The sequence below is a fragment of the Mirounga leonina genome, unplaced genomic scaffold (genome assembly GCF_011800145.1).
Source record: "Mirounga leonina isolate KUSES-001 unplaced genomic scaffold, KU_Mleo_1.0 Mir_151, whole genome shotgun sequence".
Classification (NCBI taxonomy): Eukaryota; Metazoa; Chordata; class Mammalia; order Carnivora; family Phocidae; genus Mirounga; species Mirounga leonina.
In genome coordinates, this window is record NW_023270377.1 from 69,581,388 (window position 1) to 69,607,878 (window position 26,491).

General features: G+C 40.5%; 1 protein-coding gene across 8 annotated transcripts in view; it reads left to right on the forward strand.

Annotated features, from left to right (window-relative positions):
- The window catches only part of RBMS1 (RNA binding motif single stranded interacting protein 1), a 209,462-nt gene that overhangs the window by 139,409 nt on the left and 43,562 nt on the right, over window positions 1-26,491 (forward strand). For all 8 annotated transcript variants that reach the window (XM_035007916.1, XM_035007920.1, XM_035007917.1 and 5 more), the window contains exon 3: window positions 25,392-25,450. In XM_035007916.1, coding sequence (XP_034863807.1) covers window positions 25,392-25,450 — 59 coding nt within the window. The remainder of the gene's footprint in view (window positions 1-25,391; window positions 25,451-26,491) is intronic.

Consider the following 26,491-nt stretch of genomic DNA (forward strand, 5'->3'; position numbering starts at 1 on the left):
CTTAGCATTGTGGGTTTTTCAGTGGGAAGAAAAAGGATTCTACTCTATGCCATTCTACTAAAATTTCTGTGTAATCATGGACAAATTTGCCTGAAACGTAGTCTCCTTTTTTGTAAAATAGGGGTAGAATACAAAAATCCCAAGGTTATTTTTAGGAGAGATAAAGACATAGCCTAGCTGTCGCATAAGCCACCTAAACCATGGACACTAACAGAAGGAGGTTTCTATTCATATGACTATTGTCATCATATTTTAAGTTAAGGATTAAGGATGCATCACCTATCCAGTCTGGGGAATCATTGTATACTAGGTTTGGTTTATTTGAACATCTACTGTGTGTCAGGCACTGTGCTAAATGATGGGCCACAAAATGACGCTAAGTAGAACAAGTGGACACCCCTGGAGCCCACGGTACCTAACACCTGCCTGGATTAAACACTGGGTTTTTCTTTCTCTCCTCTCTAGTCTGGCATCTAGACTGAGTGCTAGCATATAGTAAGTGCTCCGTAAGTAACTGAAATGTCATTGTTGTGAAGTTGTTTGCCATCCCCATGCCTCTTGAAAGTTAAATTCTGATCTCTTCCTTTTGAATAGCGTATATTTGCATTTTCATAGAACACATTAGTGTTTCCATATATTGTTAGAGTCATCAATTAAAATGCTCATCAAGGGGCGCCTGGGTTCCTCATTCCGTTAAGGGTCTGACTCTTGATTTTGGCTCAGGTCATGATCTCAGGGTCATGAGAGTCCCACATTGGACTCTCTGCTCAGGGGGGAGTCTGCTTCTCTCCCTCTTCTTCTCCCTCTGCCCCTCCCCCAGCTCACGCGCACGCACTCTATACTCTCACTCTCTCAAAATAAATAAATTCTTTTTTTTTTTTTCAAGATTTTATTTATTTGAGAGAGGGTGAGAGAGGGGAACACAGGCAGGGGGAGTGGGAGAGGGAGAAGCAGGTTCCTGGCTGGGCATAGAGCCCGATGCGGGGCTCGATCCCAGGACCCCGGGATCATGACCTGAGCTGAAGGCAGACGCTTAACGGCCGAGCCACCCAGCTGCCCCTAAAAATAAATAAAATCTTAAAAATAAAATGCTCATCAAGGCAGGCAAAACATCATAGATGTGGAAAGGAGTATAAATATATATTTGCCCATGTTCTGCCTCTGAGTAGGGCTTTGAAAGTATTTCAGAAAGGTAAGTGTTTGATCGTAGTTTAAAATTTGTAGAGGATGAACTGTTGCCTTTTTAGTAATACCTTCTGCCCCACCCAGTGTTACTGTTTACCAGTTACCTATTTTACTTACTTTACTAGCTGTTGTGAGGACCATGTGAGTAATTAGTTATTAAGATAACAGAAATAGGTCAATTTTATTGCTTTCCTGTTGACTTTTTAAAAATATAACATTCAGGTTAAAAAAAAGAAGAAGAAAATGTCTATTCAAATGTTAACTTCTTAATTCCAAGTCAGAGCACTTGGCCAACAAAGGATAGGATAGGAATGGGGCACCTGGGTGGCTCAGTCGTTAAGCGTCTGCCTTCGGCTCTGGTCATGATCCCAGGATCCTGGGATCGAGCCCCACATCGGGCTCCCTGCTCCGCGGGAAGCCTGTTTCTCCTTCTCCCACTCCCCCTGCTTGTGTTCCCTCTCTCGCTGTGTCTCTCTCTGTCAAATAAATAAATAAAATCTTTAAAAAAAAAAAAAAGATAGGATAGGATAGGAAATAAAACGTACACTGGCAGGTCCTATAGTATTGTTTTTAACATCAGTCTAATTTCAGTCAGTAAATCCAGTTTCTTGTGTTCTTGAACTTCGAAAAGATACTATATAAAGAATTTGTTGAATTAATGACACCCAAGAAAATTAAAATAGATACACTGTGGTCTCATCTTTAGGATGAATTATTTTTAGTTCCAGAAAGGGGGTTAGTTGTCATTATTCTCCTAATGTCAAAGCAAAACTATAAGATCGTATTTTACCATCACAGACGCTTCACAAGAAGCCCATCTTATATCATCCTTACTCCTAATTCTCTGGTTGATTATTAAATTTTTCTGCAGGTGACTCATAGCAGAGGTCACAACTTCCTATAATGGTAATAATACACATTAATGTCACTGTGTGATACCAGTAACACAGCCCTTAATTAGAACCAGTAATCCGATAGGCTTAATAATGAAACAGAAGGCCCCATAGAACTCATTCCATTTCCATATGCAGACCTAGGACAGACCCTGCTATGATTCGGCTACAATAAGACAATAAAATGTGGCTGATGCTACAATGCTAACTAAAGTCAGTTTATCATTTTATTGTGGATTTTTCATTTTGTTTTTCTTAATTTTATGACATTCAAAGAGAATTTCTGAAATGCTAAACAGCCATTTTTGAAGATACGAGTAATGGACACTTCTGATTTTACTTTAAGAATATTCACTACAGGGGCGCCTGGGTGGTTCAGTTGGTTGAAGCTTCCGCCTTCGGCTCAGGTCATGATTCCAGGGTCCTGGGATCGATCCCGTGTTGGGCTCCCTATTCAGCGGGTAGTCTGCTTCTCCTTCTCCCTCTGCTCCTCCCCCTGCTCATGTATGCATGCTCTCTCTCTCTCTCTCAAATAAATAATTTTTTTTTAAAAAGAGTATTCACTGGAAATCAAGGTTGCACAGAAAGGGGAATCCTAACCATATGAGACCTGTGCATTCCTTCCTTGGATGTAGCATTTGACTGAAGTGAGCATTTTTAACCCAAGCAGTAGCCTTCTTCCTGATCTGGGCTATAATGACAAAGTCATGATCATAATTTGGTTTCAGCAGTAAGTTTCTATGGAGGTGTGTTCCATGCCATGATGGTTTCTTCGGTCCCTTATTCCAGTTCTTAGGAGATAATCACTTTTTCATATATCACTTAAATAGCCCTAGTTTGGCTTATAGTGGGGTGATGACAATGTAAAATTTTTCCTAAAAAAAAAAAAAAAAATTCCCTTCTTTACTGCTAACTTGATAAATGCCTCTTAAGGTCTCTGATATGAACAAATCATGTGGATGCTGCAGGGTGCGAGGAGTGTCTGACCCCTAAAAATATGCTCTGTTTCTCATGTAATGCTGACTTAAGCCTTAAGGGGAGACTTTACTGTGTGAACATTGAAATAAGTAGGCAGTTGGCACTATTAAGAAATGAGTGTTGTAACGGCTTTGAAAATAATCCCTGGTTGGGTTTTCTTACTTTTGCATTTACACATTTCGCATCATACTTACCCATTTTGCATCTTTCAGTAGCAGAAAGGGACACTAGCCATGTCTATTTAGATGTTCAAACATATCTAGGAACATACCTCTCAGATGATTTTTTTAACTGAGAGATAATTGACTATTAGTTTCAGGGGTACAACATAATGATGCGATATATGTATATATTGTGAAATGATCACCACAGTCAGTCTAGCTAACCTCTATCACCACACGTATTTCATTTTTTTTCCTTGTGATGAGAATTTTTAAGATCTACCTTCGTAGCAACTTTCAAATATACGATAGTAACTAGAGTCCCCCCGCTGTACGTTGTGCCCCCAGGACTTACTTATCTTAAAACTGGAAGTTGATACCTTTCAGTCACTCTCAGAAGATGATTTTGCCTCCCAGAGAAAAAGCAAGGCATGATACCGTGCCAAACATAAGTAGAAGTCCTTTTCTTCAAGGAGAAAGGGTTAGCTATTTAAGACGAATTTCTGTAAATGACAGTAATAAAACAGCTGCTCAGAACTCAGGGCATCTTAATTAGCCCTTTGAACAACATGTTACCGTCACTTGATTTCACAGGCAATTTTACCAGGTTTTGAGATGAAACACAAGACTGTGAAGTGAAACTTCTGTATCATTGGTAGGTAGAAGAAATGGTTTAAGAAAGTTCTTACCAGCTTTCCTGAACTTTTCTTTTAGAGAGTAAGTTTTTTATTGCATTTTCTCAATATTATTAGGGGACATTAAGTATTTTAATTTAGTTGTAAATGTTTGAAAAGATATAACTGGGAGCGCCTGGGTGGCTCAGTCGTTAAGCGTCTGCCTTCGGCTCAGGTCATGATCCCAGGGTCCTGGGATCGAGTCCCACATCGGGCTCCCTGCTCGGCGGGAAGCCTGCTTCTCCCTCTCCCACTCCCCCTGCTTGTGTTCCTGCTCTCGCTATCTCTCTCTCTGTCAAAGAAAGAAAGAAAGAGAGAGAGAGAGAAAGAAAGAAAGAAAGAAAGAAAGAAAGAAAGAAAGAAAGAAAGAAAGAAAGAAAGAAAGAAAGAAAGAAAGAGAAAAGATATAACTGTATCGGAGGTAAAATTTAAACTTTAGATCTTGCACATATTCATTTATCCACTCAAATATTTATTGTGAGATTTGAAATGGAAGGGAAATTGAGGTATGAGATAAAATTATTTGGACAATTTAATGTACTCTGCTAATTCATTTTATTTTATTTTTAAAGATTTTATTTATTTATTGAGAGAGAGTGAGAGCAAGAGAGCATGAGCGGGGAGAGAGGCAGATGGAGAGGGAGAAGCAGACTCCCCACTGAGCAGGGGAGCCCAACAGGTGGCTCCATCCCAGGACCCTGGGATCATGATCTGAGCCAAAGGCAGACGCTTAACCGACTGAGCCACCCAGGCGCCCCTAAATATTTTTTAAGTTTAAAAAATAAAAAGAGAAAAATCCTAGAATATGTTTCTTTCTTTTTTTTTTAAAGATTTTATTTATTTATTTGACAGAGAGAGACACAGCGAGAGAGGGAACACAAGCAGGGGGAGTGGGAGAGGGAGAAGCAGGCTTCCCGCCGAGCAGGGAGCCTGATGCGGGGCTCGATCCCAGGACCCTGGGATGATGACCTGAGCCGAAGGCAGACGCTTAACCACTGAGCCACCCAGGTACCCCTTGCTGATTCATTTTAAAACAGATGGTACTCTAGTTCAGCTGTCCTATCCCCTCTTCATTTAGGGATAACCATTTGTAGGTATCCCCAAGAACAGGGAGAGTGTTCTCCGGTGTTATCTAATTAATATGTCTCTTTGTGGCAGTGTAAGTAGATTTGTGGTTTGTTTTTTTTTTCAGTTCTGATTTCTTTCTGGACTCTTTAACTCTCCCCACCTCATGGTGAACATGGGATTCCCCTGCCCCTTTGTGGGTGTCAGAAGGGAGACTTTCTGTTCTTGACAGTGGTACCAGATTATGAGCTTCCGTGTCAGAGCACTATTCTCAGGGCTCAGCGCTGGACAGAAGGCAGTAATCGTGGGGCTGAAGAAATCGGTAAAAGGATGTTTATCACAGTGCTATTTTATAATATTGAAGAATTGGAAACAAACTAAAAGTTAAGAAGTAATGAATTCAGTGTGTCTATTAAAACATGTTACAATCATTACAGATCTTGTTTTTGAAAAATATTTAATGACATGAGAAAAATTCTCAATAAATTAATTGAAAAAGATTTAATACTTATATGTTCGACATGATCCCAATTTTGTTAAAAACTTTTAGTTGTCTATCTACTCACTCAAATACATACTCTTTTTGACTCTAAGAAAATTAATTTTTCTCACTTTGTAAGATTATCTGCCAAATTTATAATCTTTAAAAATGAACATTTCACAAACCGGGAGAAATAATAGGAAGAATGAGAGTGGCTGTGAGAATGTTATGTTCTTAATCAGTTGGACTAAGGGTCATGATTTGGGATTTCACACTCTATAATAGTTGGGTGTTTAAGTCAGCTTGAGGGTAATGATCCTTCCCTCCAAAGACATACACGTGTTTTGGGATGGCAATTTTTTTAAAAAGATCTAAATATCCTATGTATTCACTGACATACCTATGAGTATCCCAGTTCTCTAAAAGATTAAATTGGAAGTTTTACCTCTTCGTCAAGGGATAGACACATACTATTGATCTCTATAGCTCTGACTTTAAAGTTTGTTGTGTTTTGTTTTGTTTTTCTGGATGGCGGTGAACAGTTTCCCCATCTTTTGTAACTCATGTATCAGAAAATTCTGGTTATCTACATTTCTTCATTGTTGAATTTGCACCTGCTTTACATCTTTTCCAGGAGTTGGTTTTTCACAGTCTCCAGCCCCCTGTAATTTCTCATTGTTTCCTTTGAGATTACCTTTCTTTCCTCCTTGTCCCCTAAGTGCCCTGAGGTCAGCTGCTACGTTTCTTCTGTTACTAGATTACTCCTTGGGGACCCAGAAGCCAGTGTCCCACCTCCTGGGAGTATGTTTTTAGAAATTCTTACTTCCACTGTGTTCCAGAGTCTCACACCCACCCTAAGGGCATAACCCCAAAGACGTCCCTTTTTTAACTTCATCATTGGGGTCCAGCAGAATTAAAGATGTTTCCCAGCTGATTGTCTCATGACTATTTTAATATTTTGGCTAATATTCTCTAATGTTGATCCATTAATAAATCATAGCAAAGGTAAAAATGGCATGTTTTAATATTTTCATCCGAAAATAATATATGCTTGTAAAAAACGAAAAACATATATACACAAGTTTGAAGAACCTAAGAATCCAAAGTAATCTCATTGCTAAAGAACCTCTCTCCGCAGTTTACTGATTAATATTTAAAATACATATATTTGGGGCGCCTGGGTGGCTCAGTTGTTAAGCGTCTGCCTTCGGCTCAGGTCATGATCCCAGGGTCCTGGGATCGAGTCCCACATCGGGCTCCCTGCTCGGCAAGAAGCCTGCTTCTCCCTCTCCCATTCCCCCTGCTTGTGTTACTGCTCTCGCTATCTCTCTCTCTGTCAAATAAATAAATAAAATCTTAAAAAATAAATAAATAAATAAATAAATTAAATAAAATACATATATTTGGTTGACGTAAACTGATTCATTAGGTCTGCACAACAGAACACCACATTTACGTGGGGGAGGGGGGGTGGGGGAGGGTATATGGTTGAGTCACGGGAGCCTAAGCAGTACAGGCTTTTGAAGGGCAGGGACGGGGTGCATTCTGAATATTGTGAACACTTGATGAGCACTAATCATGGTCCAAACAGCACCAAATCGAGGATAAAACCAGTGCCTTTAACAGATATTTCTGTGTAATAAGATAAAACCCATAAACTAAGAACTAGTCTTTTATTAATTACACCTTATTACAGTTTACTGTAGTGACAAAGGCTATATCGTATACATGTAGTCATTTTACTATTTTGGACACTTCACTGAGAATCTTATTTTAGGACAGTCCACAGTGTATAATAAATACATCCTTGTGTTTCAGTTCCCAGCACTGTGGAAAAAATTAATTTACGAATGCTATTCCCAGAACTTGTCAGTCATCACAAATAATTTTAGAGCATCAACATAGCTTTGACATCTGTTTTCAGCTACATCAGAAGCAGGAAAAACAACAGGTAACAAAACCATTGTTACCATGAACTTTAAAGGCTCAACGTAGGGGCGTCTGGGCTGCTCAGTCAGTTAAGCTTCTGCCCTTAATCAGGTCATGATCCCGGGGTCCTCGGATCGAGTCCCGCGTCAGGCTCCTTGCTCAGCAGGGACTCTGCTTCTCCCTCTGCTTGCTGCTCCCCCTGCTTGTGCCCTCTTTCTCTGCCAAATAAATAAATAAAATCTTTTTAAAAAATTTAAAATAAAGGCTCAAAGTAATTTGTTTTCCTAGAATTTTAAGTTGAATATTATTAGAGTCACTTGATCATTAATTGAGAATTTATGCTCAGATTGTAATGTTATTCATAATAGAAATAAACTTGTTTTAGTAAACAGAATGAGATACGTGAGAGGGAAAGGAAAGAGGAGAAAGATAGCTACTTGGATCACGCAGCACAGAGTTTTTCTCCAGAGTCTGCACGGCTGGCATCTTGGCTTATTCTTTCCTGGCTCCTCCCCTGGAGCTGAGGGCACAGGGAAAAGACATACGATTTGGCACAGACAGGCCTAGTTCAGTCCTGGCTCCATGTGTAGTAGGTGACTGATCCTGGGCAGCTTGCTTTTCCTTTCTGGCCTCAGTGCTCTCAGTCATGAAGTGGGGGGATTGAATGGGTGACATATGTGAAGTCCCTCTGCCCGTGCTTTCCCTTGCTGTCCCGTTCTCACTGTTGAGTGCTTACTGGCCACTTCTGTGCTCATCCTCTTGCCTGTGCCTTATGATCACTACCTTACCTTTTCACAGCTTAATGTTCTTCCCATTAATTCAGCCACCGTTTGCTTATTGAGCACATGTTATGTGATAGGCAGTGTGGTAGATACAGGAATGAATAAGGCACGGTTCCTGTCTTTAACAAGATTACAGTACATACGAGGGGAAAAAGGTTGATCAGTAGACAGACAGCAAGAGGTGATGCCTGCTTTTCCGGTGTAGGGGGACTGTTGGATCTGCTTGGGAGACGAGGGGTTTGGCTTGTACTTACGGCACATTTTCATTTAAACCCTATTTAGGTGGACTGTAGAATGTTCAGTAACGTTTTGGTTTTTTTTCCCAGCACACATGTAAAATTAAATTGAATATTCTATATTCTGTTACCGTCAAATTATTATAGCAAAGGAAGACTGAAAGAGTGTGTGATCAGCAAGTTCCAGTTGTCCCAGTTATAGCATTAGATGGGCTTTTTCAGAATCATTTATTATGTACCTGACAAAGATTTATGGAAAACATTTTTATGAAGTTCATCATGTATTTATCCATATTAAGAACTCCCTTAACTTTGGAAACTAATTTCCAGTGTTTATATTTAACAGCAGTTTTACTTTTCGAAAATCGGATTTCTGTGCATCTTCTGCCTCACCTGTCCATAAGGAAGGGTTATCACCATTTTGCAATATGTAGTAAGGATGGCATTCTTGGTACTGATGTGCCTGGAGGAAATCTATAACCTATATATCGAGTTCATTGCTGTCTTCAGAGCTTGCTACCCATGTCGGCTGTTGTATGTCAGCTGGGACATGGTTCCCAGGACCTCATGTACAGTTGGGGACATTGTCACCTATACAAGAAATGCTGTTCCAGGGGTGTGTGGGGCTGAGCTCTGTCTCACACTCAGTCACCAAGTCCTATGCCTAAGGGACTTCTTCCTCCAAGAGAGGATGCTTTTTTTATGATTTGCAAGGAAGGTGCTTTAGAGGCTATATCTGCCCTGATTATTCCTCTAACATCACGTGGTAGCATAGAGTTAAAATACGATACCTGAGACAAATACAGGTTTCGGATCTGTAAGGCCAATTGGCGTCAGATTTAGTCAGTTCTTTGTTTTTAGACCGTGATTAAACATGTGGTTGCCCCCCAAGTTTTTTAAGTGAGGCTCCTCAAACAAATGTATCATTCTGACATACAGTCCTGTTTCATATGTGTTATTCATTCCATTTAAAGTATATGATTAAAGCTCATCCAAAGCCCCAAGAGTTGGGGATGGAAGGAAGAATTATAGAATGTTCTGCCATTACATGCCACAAGGTATAATTTATGCTGTGAGAGTAACCATAAGATCTTACCAAATAAGTTATTTTTTTAAAGATTTTACTTATTTATTTGACAGAGAGAGAGAGAGAGAGGGAGAGCGAGAATGAGCCAGGGGGAGGGGCAGAGGGAGAGGGAGAAGCAGACTCCTCAGTGAGCAGGGAGCCTGACACGGGGCTTGATCAGGAACCCTGTGATCATGACCTGAGCCGAAGGCAGAGGCTTAACCAGAGGAACCACCCAGGTGCCCCCAAAATAAGTTAAAAGAAAAATGCTGTTAGGACTTTTCAAGTATGCCTTGTTCAGACATTCTCAAAGATTAGCCCCCAAAAGTAAACGATTATTATCTTCCTTACAGCCAAGACTAGAAAAATCACTTCAAAGTACAAACGCTGGATTATTGCCGTAATTTGTGCCTGCTGTAAGCAGCTACCATAAGCAACCTAAAGTAGTAGTTGCTAGCTGCTGTAGCCATGATTTAAATGGTTCAGGCTATTATTTCCCATGGCAAGGGAAATGTTGAACTGCAAAAGAGGCAACAACCCATAAACATCTAGATCTGTGCAAACAGCAGGATTGCCACCAGCCACACGTGGTTATTGAGTGCTTGAAATGTGGCTGGTCCAAATTGAGACACGCACCCTGGATTTCAGACTTCAGAAGAACGTTAGAGATCTCATTCTGATTTTTAATATAGATTAGTGTTGAAATAATATTTTGGCTGTGTTGGGTTAAATAAAATGTTAATATTAATCTCATATTTTCTCTTTACTTTTTAATGTGGTTACTACAAAATTTAAAATTACATGTGTGGGTCACATTTGTGGTTTGAATTCTCTTCCTGTTGGACAGAGCCGGTTTGGGTATTTCAGGAGAAAACAAGGGAGGGAGATTTGTATATGATTTCTTTATAGTCTCGATCTCACAGAATACAGTATCTTGTTCCCTTTTCATTGGGGGCTTGGGCTGTCTCCCCACTATAAAAAGGTTATCCGGTATCATTGATCATATGGTTTTTCCATCCCCTGGCTCTTCTGCAGTTTACTTAATATTTGGATTACTTACAATATTGCTATGTAATCTCTACCACAGAATCTTCATGCACAATGTTAATCTTTTCCTTAGGAGAAATGGCTTTAAGCTTTCGCTCCAAATTACCAATTGCCCTCTGAGTGGGGCCAGTTTGCTCTTACTAGAGGTGTGTGCCTCTTTGGCCATTTTCTCTGCAGACGGGGATCTTCACTTTATTGTTGTCATCGTCTTTGCCAATTTGATAGTGTGTGTGTTGTCTCTATTAGAAAAGGAAAAACAACTAAATTTTATACTCTGGCATGAGCTACTCAGTGTAAACTAAGAGGGAAGAATGACAGACAACTTATCTAAGCCCACTGGGATAGAGGTTTGAGTTAATTGATAGTCTTTGTAGAAGTACATCAGACTCAGTGACCATTCCAAATTATATTTTTAATGAATGTCTGGTCCTCTTTGCCAGCAACAAAGACCCTAAGAAATAAATAATTTAAAATGCATGGAATACCTGCGGGATGAGTCTTCTGGGAACCAATCCATACACGTGCCCTAGGAATGAAAAGAAGCCAAGAACAGTTAACATTACGTGTAGTTTTAGAAGTACATAATGAAGATCCTGGGGAGAAGAGTCCTTCTTGAGTGGGAAGTTTTTAATTGGCATGGCTACATGGGATGCAGTTTCATCAGGATTGCAAGTCCAATTAGCCAAGAGTTTATGAAAATCCCTTCTGTGCCCTCTGCAGTTGAGGAGAACAAATGAAAAGAAACACTGAACACCCTTTTGCTTTCCTTCTCTTCGTTTAGCCAGAGTAGAAACTGGCTTACATCAAGACATTGATCATCACTGTTGTCATTAACATTTTTCACACACAGCAGTTTGAACGGTTCCATAGGAGGTTGCTGTCCTGAAATTGTCCATGTCTCAGGTTTGCTCTGCGCTTGTAACAATAAGAGACAGCCCGTTGAGGGATTGGATGCTCCTAGGCATTGGCGCCACCTACATTCTCCCTGCTCCTCCATATTCTGAACAGAGCTTGATGGTCCTGCAAACCCTATGCCTTTGCATGTTTTCACTACTTGATTGGTTTGATAATTTAAAAAGAAAAGACAACTTAAAATATGTTTTTCCCCGAAATAATGTCCTCTGAATTCTTTCATCCCCTTTTCAGGTGATGGATAGGTCAGATGCCATTTCTCCAGAAACTGTTTATTTCTCTTTGTTGAGAATAAACACATACCTATAAAACATACTCTTTAGGTTCTAAACGTCTTTCTCGTTCTGTCTTCTACACGGTGGATTATGGTAGATTTTAATCCTCATCACTTTGCTTTTTGTTGTGTGATTAGCTGAAGGGCTTTGGCCTTTTTTTACTTTGTTCCCCCATATCAGGATGAAGTCTTAGGTATACATGAGAGCTTTTTTTGTTTTCCCCAAATTGTTTCCAGTGTCTACTTTTAGTAGTATAAACTTTTTTTAATTTTTTAATTTTTTTTTTAAGATTTTATTTATTTGACAGAGAGAGACACAGCGAGAGAGAGAACACAAGCAGGGGGAGTGGGAGAGGGAGAAGCAGGCTTCCCGCAGAGCAGGGAGCCTGATGCGGGGCTCAATCCCAGGACCCTGGGATGATGACCTGAGCCGAAGGCAGACGCTTAACCCGACTGAGCCACCCAGGCGCCCCTTATAGACATTAATCTTTTTAATCATCCAGACTGGTCCCCTTTTCAAAGCAAGGATACTAATCTCCCGTTCACCAACCTACCGTGTTTTAGTGGTTCCCTAGATTTTGGGGTTTTAAGAACCAGTGTACTAAACAAAAATAATTGAGGTTAGAGATCCAGTATAGAGTGAAGATTGTATTTTGTCAAAAAGGACACAAACTGAAACAACCACCACTTTTCACTACTATTTCATAAAAAGAAAGGCCATTTTAAAACAAAAAAATGTGAGAAGTACATAATCTTAGAATAAATTAAACTTTTACAAAAATTCACTGTACTTATTTTTTTTTCTTTTTTTTTTTTTAAAGATTTTATTTATTTATTTGCGAGAGAGAGAATGAGAGACAGAGAGCATGAGAGGGAGGAGGGTCAGAGGGAGAAGCAGACTCCCTGCCGAGCAGGGAGCCCGATGCGGGACTCGATCCCGGGACTCCAGGATCGTGACCTGAGCCGAAGGCAGTCGCTTAACCGACTGAGCCACCCAGGCGCCCTGTACTTATTTTTCTGTTTCCTGCTGGTGACCATCTCTTCTAAGTCCATTTTTGTGAGATCCTTCTTGCAACAGCATCCCTGACCCAGGCTGTCCCCTAGCTCTGCTTAAACACCACTAGTGGTGGCAGGCTCTCCACATCCGTTTTTTGAGAGGCCGTCTTTATATATAGTTTCCTTTTCCAGGTAAGCATCTGTAAGGCCCTCCACTGTTCCGGCCTCGGAGGATGTGATTTCTGGGCATTTGTCTGCAGTGTTCTCACTCTCATCTGAAAGTGCTCAGACTAGGTAAAACGAGATGTTTCCAACAAATCTGTTCAGTGGAAAAAGCATTCAACGAAAGCAGGCTACTGTCACTTCATTTATTTATTCCTCTACCGCTTTCTTCTGAATTTTGACTGTTGACAGTTCTGGGGCCTGATGGGCAAAGGAAAGCAGTCCAGAGGTGCACGTCGGATGGGGACGCGGCTGTTCGGGCAAGGCAGCAGTGGGCTGACGCAGCACTCAGCGTGGTGAGGGTGGTGGGGAGGGCAGTCAGAAAGGCTTGCTGCTGCAGAGTCTTGCAGAATGACACTGAATTTCCCAAGCGAGGACTATCTTAAAGGTCAGGAACTTACGCTGGACCAGGGTGGGCACAGGGATAGGTAAGCTGGAGTTGAAGGAGTTGGCTTGGGCTGCTATTACAGAGTACCACAAACCGGGTGGCTTTTTTTTTTTTTTTTTTTTTTCTTTGAGAGAGAAGAGAGAGCACAAGCCCAGGAGAGGGGGGAGGGGCAGAACGAGAGGGAGAGGGAGACTCTCAAGCAGACTCCCCACTGAGCGCAGAGCCCAATGCAGGGGCTCAATCCCACAACCCTGAGATCATGACCCAGGCCGAAACCGAGAGCTGGATGCTCAACTGACTGAGCCACCCAGGTGCCCCCCATCCCCCTGGGTGGCTGATGATAACAAAATTATTGTTTCACAGTTTTAGAGGCTAGAAGTCTAAAATTAAGGTGTCAGCAGAACCATGCTCCCTCTGAAACCTGTAGGGGAGAACCCCTCCTTGCCTCTTCCCAGCTTCTGGTGGTTTGCCACCAGTCCTTACTGTTCCTGGCTTATGGCTCTGTCCCTCAAGTCATCATACAGCATTCTCTGTGTCTCTGTATCCAGATTTCCCTCTTATAAAGACACCTGTCCCATTGGATGGGGGCCTGTCCTAATAATGACCTCCTCTTGCCTTAATTATATCCACAAAGACCCTGTTTCCAAATAAGATTACATTCACAGGTACTGGAGCTTAGGACTTTGACATCTTTTGGGGGGACACCATTCAACCCTTAATGCTATGTGTTGGGGAATGGTAACCAAAGAGGCCCCAAAGCATAGTTTCTTACTATGATCAGATCATGTATTTTTCTTAGTGTACCCTAGGTCTGTTTTATTCAGAGAACTTGAACGTGTTCCTAATCAAAAAACCCAGGTATTTTCATGTGAATAAGCTGAAGCTTTACCTATATTTATACAGTTGATTTATCCCCCCCTTGGAATTTTTATATGACTTACTTTTCCCTGTTAAATATTATAGTGTTGGCTTTGACCAAGAATTCATTCTAGCCTATTGAAACAATTTCATAGTACTAATTTTGACGTCTTACATCCACCACCACCCCCCTGCCTCCCCTGCCCCCCCCCAACTCCAGCTTTGGAACATATATATGTATAATATGTGTGCTATCAGTCACCTGATGTATGCAGTTGTTTACTGAAAAAGGGCTGCCAAGAACAGAGCTCTGTGGCACAACTCTAGAGCCTTCCCTCCATGCTGTGATCACTGACCAACAGACGTCAGCTCAGACACTTGTTTAACCAGTTACCCACTCATCCAAACTGAATTTCTCTTCCCAGATGTCCTCATCTAGTCCATGGGCAAATAATGGTTTTTATTTAGCTCAAATCAAAATATACTTTGTTCCATTCCCAAGTAGCCCTGTCTTCCTTAGTACCCCCCAAAAGAGAAAGAACAAAGCTTGAATGTGCATGACTTACTCTTAAGGACTTTACTCTGGTACTTGTTCTTTTCACAAGTCTCTCTAACCTTCTGTTTACTAATCCACTCTGGAATTTTGCTTCAGATCAGCATTAGCCTTCATTTCTTGAGTCTAGTTTTTTGTTCTTTTAGAGAATCTGAGTAACATTTTCCCTTTCCATTAGCACCTCTCCTATTGTGCAAGATTTCTCAAAGCAACCAAGACTGGAAAATTCTTACTAAGTCATGTAAACAGTCCCAGTCTTCATTCACAGCCCCCTTACTTGCAAAGGAGAATGAAGAAAGAACATCTTCTGGAAAATGCAGTGAATTCAGCGGTCTTGAGAGTGAGGTATATTACCTTCATTTGGGATGTGGTAATTTTGTGAAACTGATACTGAAGTTCTCTTTAGTTCCATTCTTTCGCAGACCGAGGATTCCTCTCTGATTTTCTTAAATTTTAAGGTTATAAACTTTCAGAGCCATACTACTCTGTCTCTGGAATGATTGCTTATCTTCATCTGCAGAGTCTTACGGACAGTCTTGTTCAGAGGCAAACGAGTAGGAAAACCAGTGTGGGAGAAAGCATTGTGCCTTTTCCATCGGATCCACTCTTAGAGCCGTGACCATGGTCACAAGTGGCCCTTGAATGAAATATCTAAGTTTAGAAACATCAACTGTGCTGGCAGGCTATGTTAGCGTTCTCTTGCTTATATGGTCCAAGTGTAATTTTTTTTTTTTTTTAACTAGTGATGCACTTATATTGTATCCCCAGATTTCTTAGAGCTAAAATGAGTAAAAGAGATATCATTTTCCTTTTCAGTCTGTTTTTCAGACTGGCTTTTCAAGGTCATGGGGCAGTCAGGATTTATTACTTTAGAAAAGGATGGACTCATTGCATTTGGAAATCAATAGACTGGTGCTGTGTTTTGAATCAAAGCCAGCACTGGTGTTCATTCTAGGAAATACCCAATTTGACTCTTGCCTTTTTAGCTTGTGTCAGAATCAAAAGAAATTTCTAGCTAATTTGCACACTCTGTTTTAATAGTTTCAGATAACTCTGTTTTGCTTCAGAGAGAATGTTTACTTTTACTCTCTGTCACGCTGTTCTTGTTTTGAATGAAGCGGTCGTTAATGGTTTTCGGTGTTGGTGTTTAATGCACTCAGTTTCTATAGACTCTGACATAGTTCTTTGGTACATTGTGTGTGTGTGTGTATGTCTCAAAGATTTCTAGTTTTGATTATTTTTTTAAAAGAGCAACAAATTAGAGAGACACACGAAAAACAGTCTAGGAACAAAAACTATTAGGTCCCCCCCCCAACATTTTACAGTTTTCTTTCTGGTACTAATTTTTACTTCCATGTTAAACTGTTAAATTGCCTCAGTTCCCTCCTTGGTGTTTTTATAAGCTAAATTGGGATAAAATACAAGGCCATGTTCATTTTCCAAGGCAAAATGCAGTATTTCCCTTCTCCCTACTACTGCCAACCTCCCTCCATTCCCCACACCAAACAGTTCGAGGGGAAAAAAATTCGTTACATGTTTAAATTTCATTTATTCAGCCAGTATATATTGAGGGGTTACATTATGCAAATAACCATGCTGAAAAGTAACCATAAAAATGGTAGGTCTACATTTTCTCAATACTTCCAACCTTAGGACCATGTCGAAATTACGATAAGAAGGTAGTCTTGCTTAGTGCTCTCAAATGGTAAGAATTAGAAGTGCCATTATTTGGAGGGGGTTGGGAGAAAAAGGACACATCTGTTATGTGTCGAACACCGTTCCAGCCCCTTACCAGGGGTCCTGTGAGTGTAGATGCTATCATGCCACAATATAAGTGGGGATACTGAGGCCAGACAGCTACACCAGAGTCGCAAATCTGGTCATTGGCCAAAGGAGCACTTGAGCATAGGCCTCTCTGTCTGCAACTCTGTCTTCTTTCTAGTATAACATTGTCTTCCTTATGATACAGTAAAGTGAAGCGCTATGTAAATATGAAGGTGAGTTGTCAAAGCAAAGCAAATATATTACAGGTTTGGGTGGGAGAGTGAGAAAACTTTTAAAATGCTCTCTCCTTGTCAGTTCATAAATTCAATTCAGAAATAAAGACCACTTTGTGTAATCAAGGTGCCTTTGTTTTCAAAGTTAGACATTAATCAGGATTGGAGACTTTTAGGGATTCTTTTTTATGATAGATAATCTACATTTTACTTGTCAAATTCTGGGTTCCATTTTCAGTGAGTATTATTTTCCTCTGACATATTACTACTTGGGAGCACTCATTTGGGTCTGGCCATCTGTGACTGCATCCCTAAGTGCTGTGGTACAGTGACTTGTGGCAAAAATATTGTTATAAGGTAACATAAATGACTCTGTGTGCTATGTGTTCTCAAAAGACCATAAAATAGTGTAAAGCTACTTTACCTTGATTGCAGATCATAATAGACTTGATACTAAACTATAATAGCAAATCTGTGTAATAAATCAAATGCTTTATGGTGTGCTTTTTATTTAGAAGAGAGGTATAATGTTTTCATTGAATATGGCAAAAAATGCATTTTAGCCATTTCTAATGAGGTAGTTTTAATGTTCATTCTCAATTATTTAGTTCAAGCCATATATGCAATAAATAGCATCAATTGTTACTTTCGTAGCAATTATAATAGATTAGTTATGCCACCCAGGAATGTTGAAAAGGCAGATTAGCAGGCATGGCTCTAAATTTAGTCGGAAGAGGATACAAATCTCAAAATCTGGGTGCAAATTACCAATTTTATGTGTAGTCTGAAGGAGTGTGTTTACCTTAAAATTCCAGCATTGTGAAAAATCAGATATGTAGATGCATCTCTTTCCTCTTGAAAAATGTGATACTTTGTCCCAAAGCTTCTCTAATTTATTCTCCATCAGCTCACATGCTGTGGGAGAACCAGTCCAGTGGAGGGATAGACTCCTTGAGGATGGTTTGAGCTCCTGCTAAATCATCTGTCATCCTCAGGCCCTAGGTCTGGGACTGGGGCTGAAACTCCTCGTCCTTTCCAGGACAGTGCAGAAAAGGGAGCTGGGGTGGCTCCTTTTCTCCATTTCTGCGTTCACAGAGGTAAGCCATTGGCTTTCCATAGCACTGACACCATGGATTCTTTTTCTCAGATGTCAGGTTAAGCATTTAAGGTTAGTTCAAAGAAGTCCTCTGTCTTCAAACTCTTCTGTCGTTGAGAACCTTTCCAGTCATCTCCTGGCTGTCCTCATCCCTCCATTTTAATTTCTTGAACTTGACTGTTATTGCTTGAGTACCAAGAGTGAAATAAATAAATGAATGAATACAGTAAAATAAAATGGGGCACCTCGCTCTCTGCTCATCCTAGCCATAAGATTTTCATTAATCTTACTAAACTTTTGCTTTCATCATATTACTGTGCAGTTACAAAACCTCCAGCCACATTCTGTTCCTTGACTCCTTTTCCTGGAACTTAAGGCCCTATCGGACCTTTTCAAACTTAGCTTCCTTTACTCCCCCAACACAGGTTGCTAATTAGATGGGTTCTTCTGTTTATTGTCCTCTGTAGCCCACCTGAATTTCTGCTTTCCCTGAAGTCTTTCCTGGTGAACTTAACCTCCATCCTGTGTTTATGCCTCCTTTATTTAGCATTCATCAGATAAGACCTCAGTATTCTTATTTTTTTAATATTAAATTCCTTACATCCCTCCAAAGATTATCTCCCTCCCCCCTCCTTTGATAACAAGAATGACATCATGTGTATTTTTTTGTAGGCCTTGTATGGTGAAGGGCATGCCAGAGACATGCTGTAAATATTTGTGGGTTGATTTCTTGGTCTGGTCTCTTGCTTGACTGTCCTTGTCTTTCCTGTGCTCTGTTCACCTTCAGTACCAGGTTTGTTCCTAACCTTCAGGGCTATAGCAGCTTTTCCTGCCAAGCATTTTACCTCCTTCAAACCCTGGCTCCAATTTCAGCTGCATTAGATGAAGCTTTCTGTTCTGTCGCATGTATCAGAAATCATATATTCACAATGGCACCCCCATGTGTACCACACAAGTGGGAGGGATGGACTGCTAACGAATGTTAAGAGTTAAGCCAAAACAGCTGAAATGAAAAGCGGAATAACTTTCTATACCTTTAATATTTGTATATCTTAGAAGAGTCTTACAGAAACATTTAAAATCTTCAGTGCTAACCAGGTAAAGTCTGACAAAATTTTTTTGGTATTAATTGCCTAATTTTAAAATGTCACGTCTTGTGTCTCATCTTCAAATACTGACCACTTTCTATACCAAGTAAATAAAGAAAACCAACCCAGGTGAATTATTCAGGGTAGTGAGGATTGAGAATAACATGGACAAGTGACTCCTACTTTTTTTATTAGTAAAATGAGCGTAATTCAATACTTTCCTTCCCCTATTCATCCATTGTTGGGAGAGCTAAAGCAAATTTTAGGAAATCCTCTTTTCCTGGGAGGCCACTGAAAAAATAAAGCATCAAAAAGAGCAAGGTGGAAAAGGACATATACCGTATCATCTCTGTGTGGGTGTGTTTGTGTGTACAATTTTTTTTCTTTTCCCCCAACAAGTCCAAAATAACAAGAGGAATTTTGGCTTATAGTCTCCAAATCCATTCCCACCCAGTAGATACATGAGTTGCTCCTTTTAAGCTTTAAAGCCAGTGGTGCCTCCTTCCCACTAATATATATGTGCTCTGTTGGGCATCTTATTCCAAATAGACCCGTGTTGTCTCTACCCAGAAAGTCCGGGAACTCCCTTCTGAATGTTCTCAGCCTCTGTCCTGGAAACCTTTGCAGTTAGAGACTGCCCTCATCCCCTCACTCATTTGGAGCTGTGCAGATTCAAGATTGGAATTGCTTTGAACCTATGGAGAACAGTCTGTGGTTGGTGACCAGTTTCTGCAGCTGTCAGCGTGGTTGTCCAAATCAAACTTCCTGCCTCCCATTTTTGCCACTTCCTGTCTGTGCAACTTGACTAGGTCCCAAACTCCGCTCCCCAGTTTCCTATCTACAGAGTGGGAATAATACCTTACCTACTCCAAAGGTGGTGGTTAAGATTAAAATAATTGACGTAAGTCACTTAAAATAGTGCCTGGCATAAAGTAAGAGCTGTAGAGATGTAAGCTATTCCTTTTCTTATTCTCCTGCATTAACTCTCTCGGTCATATTGTCCAGTGTTGATGCTGAACCGATAGCCATATACTCAGAAATCATTTCAGTTGCCTGTCCCTCCTTCTTGCTGATGATTGTCCTCTGCACAGGCACAGAATCTCAAAGGATGCATGAGTCCCTAGTTGTCCTTCACAGGCAGCTCAGCTATTAAACAAAACCAGTCATCCTTATACGCATGAGCAATATCCTGCCCTTTGTCAAACGGAAAATCTCTTTTTTTGTTTACTGTAATAATAAAACTATATACTTTTTCTTATTTTTGTTTTCCACACACTCATTGCTTTTTCAGGTTTAATATGTTCATAAAATCTTTCAAAACTAACAGCAACACTGCGAATTACTCCATGGTGCCTTAAATGAATTTACAACTAGAATGACCAATGTTAAAATAACTTACCAACCATTGTCGCCATCTGTTGGTGGTGGATGGATGGAACTTCCCTTTCCAGAGCCTGGGCTTATAACTGGGAATGTTCCAAAGCTGCAGGTTCCCTAGTGCAGGAGTGTGTGTGTGTGTGTGTGTGTGTGTGTGTGTGTGTGTATACATGCACATTGGACAAAATCTAAGGATAGGCACCAAGGTGTCTTAACATTCATATCCGGGACTTCTGGTGATTTTAATATTTCAACTTACTTTGGGGCGCCTGGGTGGCTCAGTTGGTTAAGCGTCTGCCTGGGCTCAGGTCATGATCCCAGGGTCCTGGGATTGAGCCCCGCCTGGGCTCCCTGCTCCTCGGGGAGCCTGCTTCTCCCTCTCCCTCTGCCCCTCCCTACTCATACTCTTTCTTTCTCACACTCACTCTCAAATAAATAAGAATTTTTTAAAAAAATATTTCAACTTTTCTGTGACTTCTAATTACAATTGTGCATTTCTTTTGTAATTAAGGTAAATTAATAAAAAGGTAGAGTTTAGGAGGGTCTACGTGAAGGGGCCAGAGAAGAAAATTAAGTTTTATTTACTAAGGACAGATTAAAATTTACTTTGATTTTATATTTCAGCAGATGAAAGAAATCTAAATGGAAATGGGGGAGAAATGACTAAAGCTGTGATACAAACAGAAGAAATTTTGGTAGATTCCAAGCAGAAGGTTTTATCAGCCAGGTTGATTTTGGCCAATAGGTTTAAATGGGAGACTTGATTTGTTATCCTCTCCCTTTGAAATTCTAATGACTCTCTAGTCACATCTCTTAATGACTCTTTATCCTTTCGCTTCCTCTGAAGTGGATTATCTGCTTTTAGCAAAGAATATTATATTCTGGGTAGCCAGGGCTACAGTCTGAGCCTTGTTGCTTTGAAGCTGGTGAAAACCCAAAGGATCTTCCTATTCACATTTTTTCCCATAAAATTCTGTGGCTTGCTCTCTTCTCTTTGATATTGTCAGAGTGTGAATTCAAGAGGCCTATTCAGTCAAGAGGCCTGCTTCTCCCAAACATGTCCCTGTTACTTGATGATTTTTTAAAACAAACTAAACTGAATATTGGAACGAGGGCTGGTGTATATTTGGTTGCTTTATGAATTTTTACTCAGATGTCTGTTACTCTTGTAGGCACTGATGATCAACAATAGAATCAGACTAAATGTGAATCATCTGTAGTCCCCCGCACCTCTTGCCCCACATTATTAAATCTTGCCTCAAAGAGAACTAGTAGCGGGAAAGGTGCCTGCTCTGAAGCCCGCTGTGCCTTTTCCTGTTCCTTGAGGCGCCATTTGATAGACGGCTCATGCCCATGTTCTAGATCCCTTCTCACGTGATCAGAACTACTTGTTCTGTACTCCATTCCCACACATGGTGACTGCATCACCCACGGAGAGCCGAGGATTGAAAGTGTGACATCTTCCAGTTCAGTCATTTTAATGAGATACCTCTGGTGCTTTGGGAGGTGTCACTGAGAGGACAGCCCAAGAAAGAAGATAGTTTACGAGAGGTAAACCCTCCAGTACCCCTCAGGTGACTCCATATAAGCAGCCTCCTGAGCCACCGGAGGCCAGGGAGGCCAGTATGGAAGAGCTCCATAGACAGTACCTTTCTGATAAGTCACGGTCTTTCAGGCTTAACCCACAAATCATGGTGAAAACCGCAATAGAAAGTAAAACTGATAAATTTCAGAAATCTGTCTTCTCCCACACACCCCCCATCCCTCTTTCAACCATGAACCACATGTTTATTTCTTGTGTTTAACACAAACAAAAGCTTTACTTTGGCTTGAAAAGTAAATCTACTCCCATACCTTGATAAGAAGAGGTCTCCCACTTGGTTCCTTTCCTTTCATACCCTCCCTGTATAAAGGAAACATTGTTTCTCAAAATTATTTCATGAATAAATTGCAGTGAGAATTTAAACAGAATTTGTTTAAGCTTTGGGGTTTTAGGAGAGACTTTAGGCTTAAAATGTATATGAGCTTTCATTTTCCCGTTTGGAAAAATGGGAATAATAGCACCTACCTCATAAGATTGTTGCAAAGTTGATTAAATAAGATCATGCATACAAAGTCCCTGGCACAGAGCCTAGAACATAAGTAGGAACTGAGTATAAATGTAATCCCTTTTTTGGTTTCTTATAAAATCACAATGGATTTGGATGAGGAGATCAGGGATGGTTTCATGGAAGAGATAATGTTTGAACAGGTTCTTCAAGTTCAAACATGGGTAGAATGGGATAATGATGGGATGAGAGACACATTTTAAAGTGATGTTTAAGGTAAATTAAAGCAGCAGACAAGGTTGGAAGCACCAGAAGCTGGAGGCAAGGCAAGAACTATTATGTATTTTTTGCTTGGGTCTAGACATAGTGAAGGGAAAGGGTGAATATTAGAAACATGTCAAAAACAACTCAGAAGAATTCCTGACTGCCTGGACTCAGGATGGCTGAGTTGATGGTATCTCGAGAACCTCGAGCCTGCTGGGAGATCAAAAGAGGGGACACTCCTACTGAATGAAAAAAAGACAGTGAAGATGTGTTTTGGGTTCTTTGGGGATGGGATTTAGAAAATAGTGGGCAGGAGGTGACATTGAATGAGATATTTAAGTATCTTAACATACTAAGATATTTAAGTTGAAAGAGAAACAAAAACTAAATTTTGGGGGGATAACAAAAAAAAAAAAACTCAGTTGTTTTGGGTGGCTGGGTGGCTCAGTCGGTTAAGCATCTGCCCTCGGCTCAGGTTATGATCCCAGGATCCTGGGTTCAAGCCCCACATTGGGTTCCCTGCTCAGCAGGGAGCCTGCTTCTCCCTCCCCCCCACCCCCCCCACCCCCCGCTCATTCGTGCACTCTCTCTCTCTCAAATAAGTAAATAACATCTTTGAAAAAAAAAGAAAAAAACAACTCAGGAAGGAGAAACAGGCACCAACAGAGAAGATGCTTTAAATAACACCGTAGCATTGGATGGATTTCCTAGGAAAAGGAAGGGTTGAGAGGAGAGTACTTGGTTAAGGAGAGAGAATAGGAGGCTGAATGGTGAAGAAGCATGGAAAGAGTGCCCAGAAAGGTAGGATGAGATCTGGGGAGCAGGGTCAGAGCTGAGGAGGTATAGGGTGCATAGATGTGGAGGTGAGGAGTAATGTCACAGTAGCAAAGAGACCAAAGAGAACACAAACCCGAAGAGAGCATGGCATGGGTTGAGTGCCAGTACTACCAGGAGGCTTCTCTCTTTTCCTCCTTCCCACATCTCCCTTTCTCTCCCATCGTTAGTGGGGTGCGCCAGACCAGAGGGTAGAAGGCCAGCCCCTGACCTTCCCTAAATTGCCTTTCTTGTTTGGTTTACAGAATACTCTGAGCTCTGTGACCTCAAGCAAAGTCTCTTAATATCTGTGACTCTCAATCCCCTTATCCTAAATGGAGGTCATACTAACTTTCTTCCGTACTTTTGGAAAGGTATGAGACTGGAATGCAGTCTAAAAGCACTTCAGCCAAAACTTTTGCAAAGGAGAGAGTGCTGATAAATAATCCAGCATGTAAATAACCTAGTAGAGAAATGGTTGCTAAAAAGGTGGTCTTTAAATCACTTATTTTTTCTGGTTTTCAGATTTTTAAAAAATTATTACCCTTTTTTGGTAAGCATAGTGACCTGTGTTAATGTTGAAAATACTCAGAATCTCTACAGGGAATTGAAGGTGTTTGGGCAGCATTATGCCTCTTGGATGTAATTGTCATTTGAACCTTAAATTATCTTTACTTTCATGCCTGGTTAGTAATCATTTGATTACGTGATTACACAGAGTGAAAATGAACCGGGGGAAAGAAGTGGTTCAAGCCATTTGCTTCTTCTGGATAAATATATTTCAGCTTGTTCAGTGCATAAACTAGAAAACTACAGTATTCAAAAATGCTTTAAAATGCTACACAGATGCTTCATTTCCTAAGCTTTTAAGACTTTTTATCTTCAAGATCAATCATGAGAAGGTATTATTAGAGAAAACGTGAAATTTTAAAAGTAATACACAGGAAAGTAAAGTTGGGGAATTGACCATGTATAAATGAGGACACAGATCGCAGATCCATGAAGAAAGTTACATGCATTTCTCAAAGTCCCCATAATTTTTAAGAATTATTTTTCAAAAGCTTTTTCCTTAGTTTTTTGAAGACAAATGCAGACAGCAGTGCTTTTACCTTGTGGTGTAGACACGATGAAAGGGTGGAGGATTAGGACATGGATTTAAGCTATACTGCCGCTTCATTTTCAGTAGCAGCCCATTAAAGCTTAATATTCTGGATTTTTTTCCTTCTTCCCCCAACATCTGTTGTACCTTAAGGAATTCGAACACATTTATAACAGATCCTCATAGAATTAATGCTTAAATCCCGGGTTCATATTTTATATTCTTGATTGTTCATGTCATTTCGCATATATATGTGTAGCTAGTATTACTGAGTTGAAAGAGGTGTTAATACTACATTAGTTATATATTTTTATAGATTTATGTAAATATAAGTAGTTATCAAAGTGTTAAGTAAATTTTATAGCCTTGCATTTGGCTTTATATTCACATAGTGTTGCTAGAAGTAACTTCATGGAGCTCATCTCCCCTCCCCCCCCTTTTTTTGGTCCCAAGATGGTCAGGTAAGTACCTGATTCCTCAAAGGTCAGCATCAGACTGTAATCCAAAGTTTCAAATAGGTGTCCTACCCAGTCCCCTTTTTTTTAGTTTAGTTTTGAGTTTAGAATTTTCATTTTCTGTCCCCTGAGTATAGGACATTTTTTTTTTTTTTAAGATTTTATTTATTTGACAGCGAGAGAGGAAACACAAGCAGGGGGAGTGGGAGAGGGAGAAGCAGGCTTCCCGCAGAGCAAGGAGCCTGATGTGGGGCTCGATCCCAGGACTCTGGGATCATGACCCGAGCTGAAGGCAGACGCTTAACGACAGAGCCACCCAGGTGCCCCGAGTATAGGACATTTTGTACTTTAAAGTTTGCAGATGCTTGAAAAGTATGTGTGTTCTCTGGACTTAGACATTACTAAGGGTTCCTTGATTTTCATTTCTCCTGTTTTTTTTCGTTTTATCTTTTAGATATGGGAAAATCGTCTCCACGAAGGCAATTTTGGATAAGACAACAAACAAATGCAAAGGTATATTCCCTTGGATGAAAATTTACTACATCCTAGCTTTAGGAAAATGATGGAATTGTAAACCTGATCTGCTACCTCCATTTTACTAAAAACCAAGTCATCTATGTCCCCCAGTTCCTGTCTTGCACAATGTCAGCATATTCCTTTCCAGTTGTCCCTGGTCGAATTTTGGCTGGAAACCCCACAGCCACTAGCACTTTGCCAGAATCACAGATCTGATGCCAGTGGAACTAACATGCAGGGTACTGGTTGGCATTTAGCCCCTACTTTAAAAGGGAAGTAGAGTTAGAAAATAGCTTTTCTTTCTGAGCCTGAGGAGATTAGAGCTGCTTGCTGAAGACCACTGGACTGTACTAAAGAACTGAAAAGATTACATATTGTGCAAATTGGCTCTATTAATTAGAATAGAGTAGTTTTAAGCAGTACTTAATTACATGTTTCAATACTCCCGATTGTTCTGTGCTGAATGCCTGTTGACAATATTGGCAGCGGGGTGGAGAGAACCATTTTCACTGACCAAATTGTGATAGGGAGGGGAGGTCATACGCCCCTTTGAAATATGCTGCTGCATTAATTTGATGCACTGACCTTCAGTTTTCCATGTAATTAGGATGAGCTCATTCAGCTCCTTGAGCTGGAAGAGGAGGCGTCTACAGTAGGCAGCGCTGATGCTCCGTGGGTCTGACTTTTAATGATCCAGCGTCTTAACAATGGGCATGTGATCTCTAGGAAAGGGAAGAATGGAGTCAGCTGACTTTGAGTCTAACTACTGACCCCATGAATTGAAATAAGGTTGACAGGAATAGGCAGAGAAGGCAAATCTCCTCATTAATTAGACCCCCAGTTTTTCAAGTAGGGGCTTTGGCTTTGGTTTAGCACCGTCTGAGAAAGGCAAAGAATGTAAATGAACCGTATGGTAGGGCCTGGCCTTAGAAGCCAGCCATTTCCTTTAATCTAGACTTGAAGTGGTTCATTGTATTTGTGTCTTCTTCAAAGCTCCTAAATTTAAAGGAGCAATTGTGGCCAATATCTAAGCCCCTG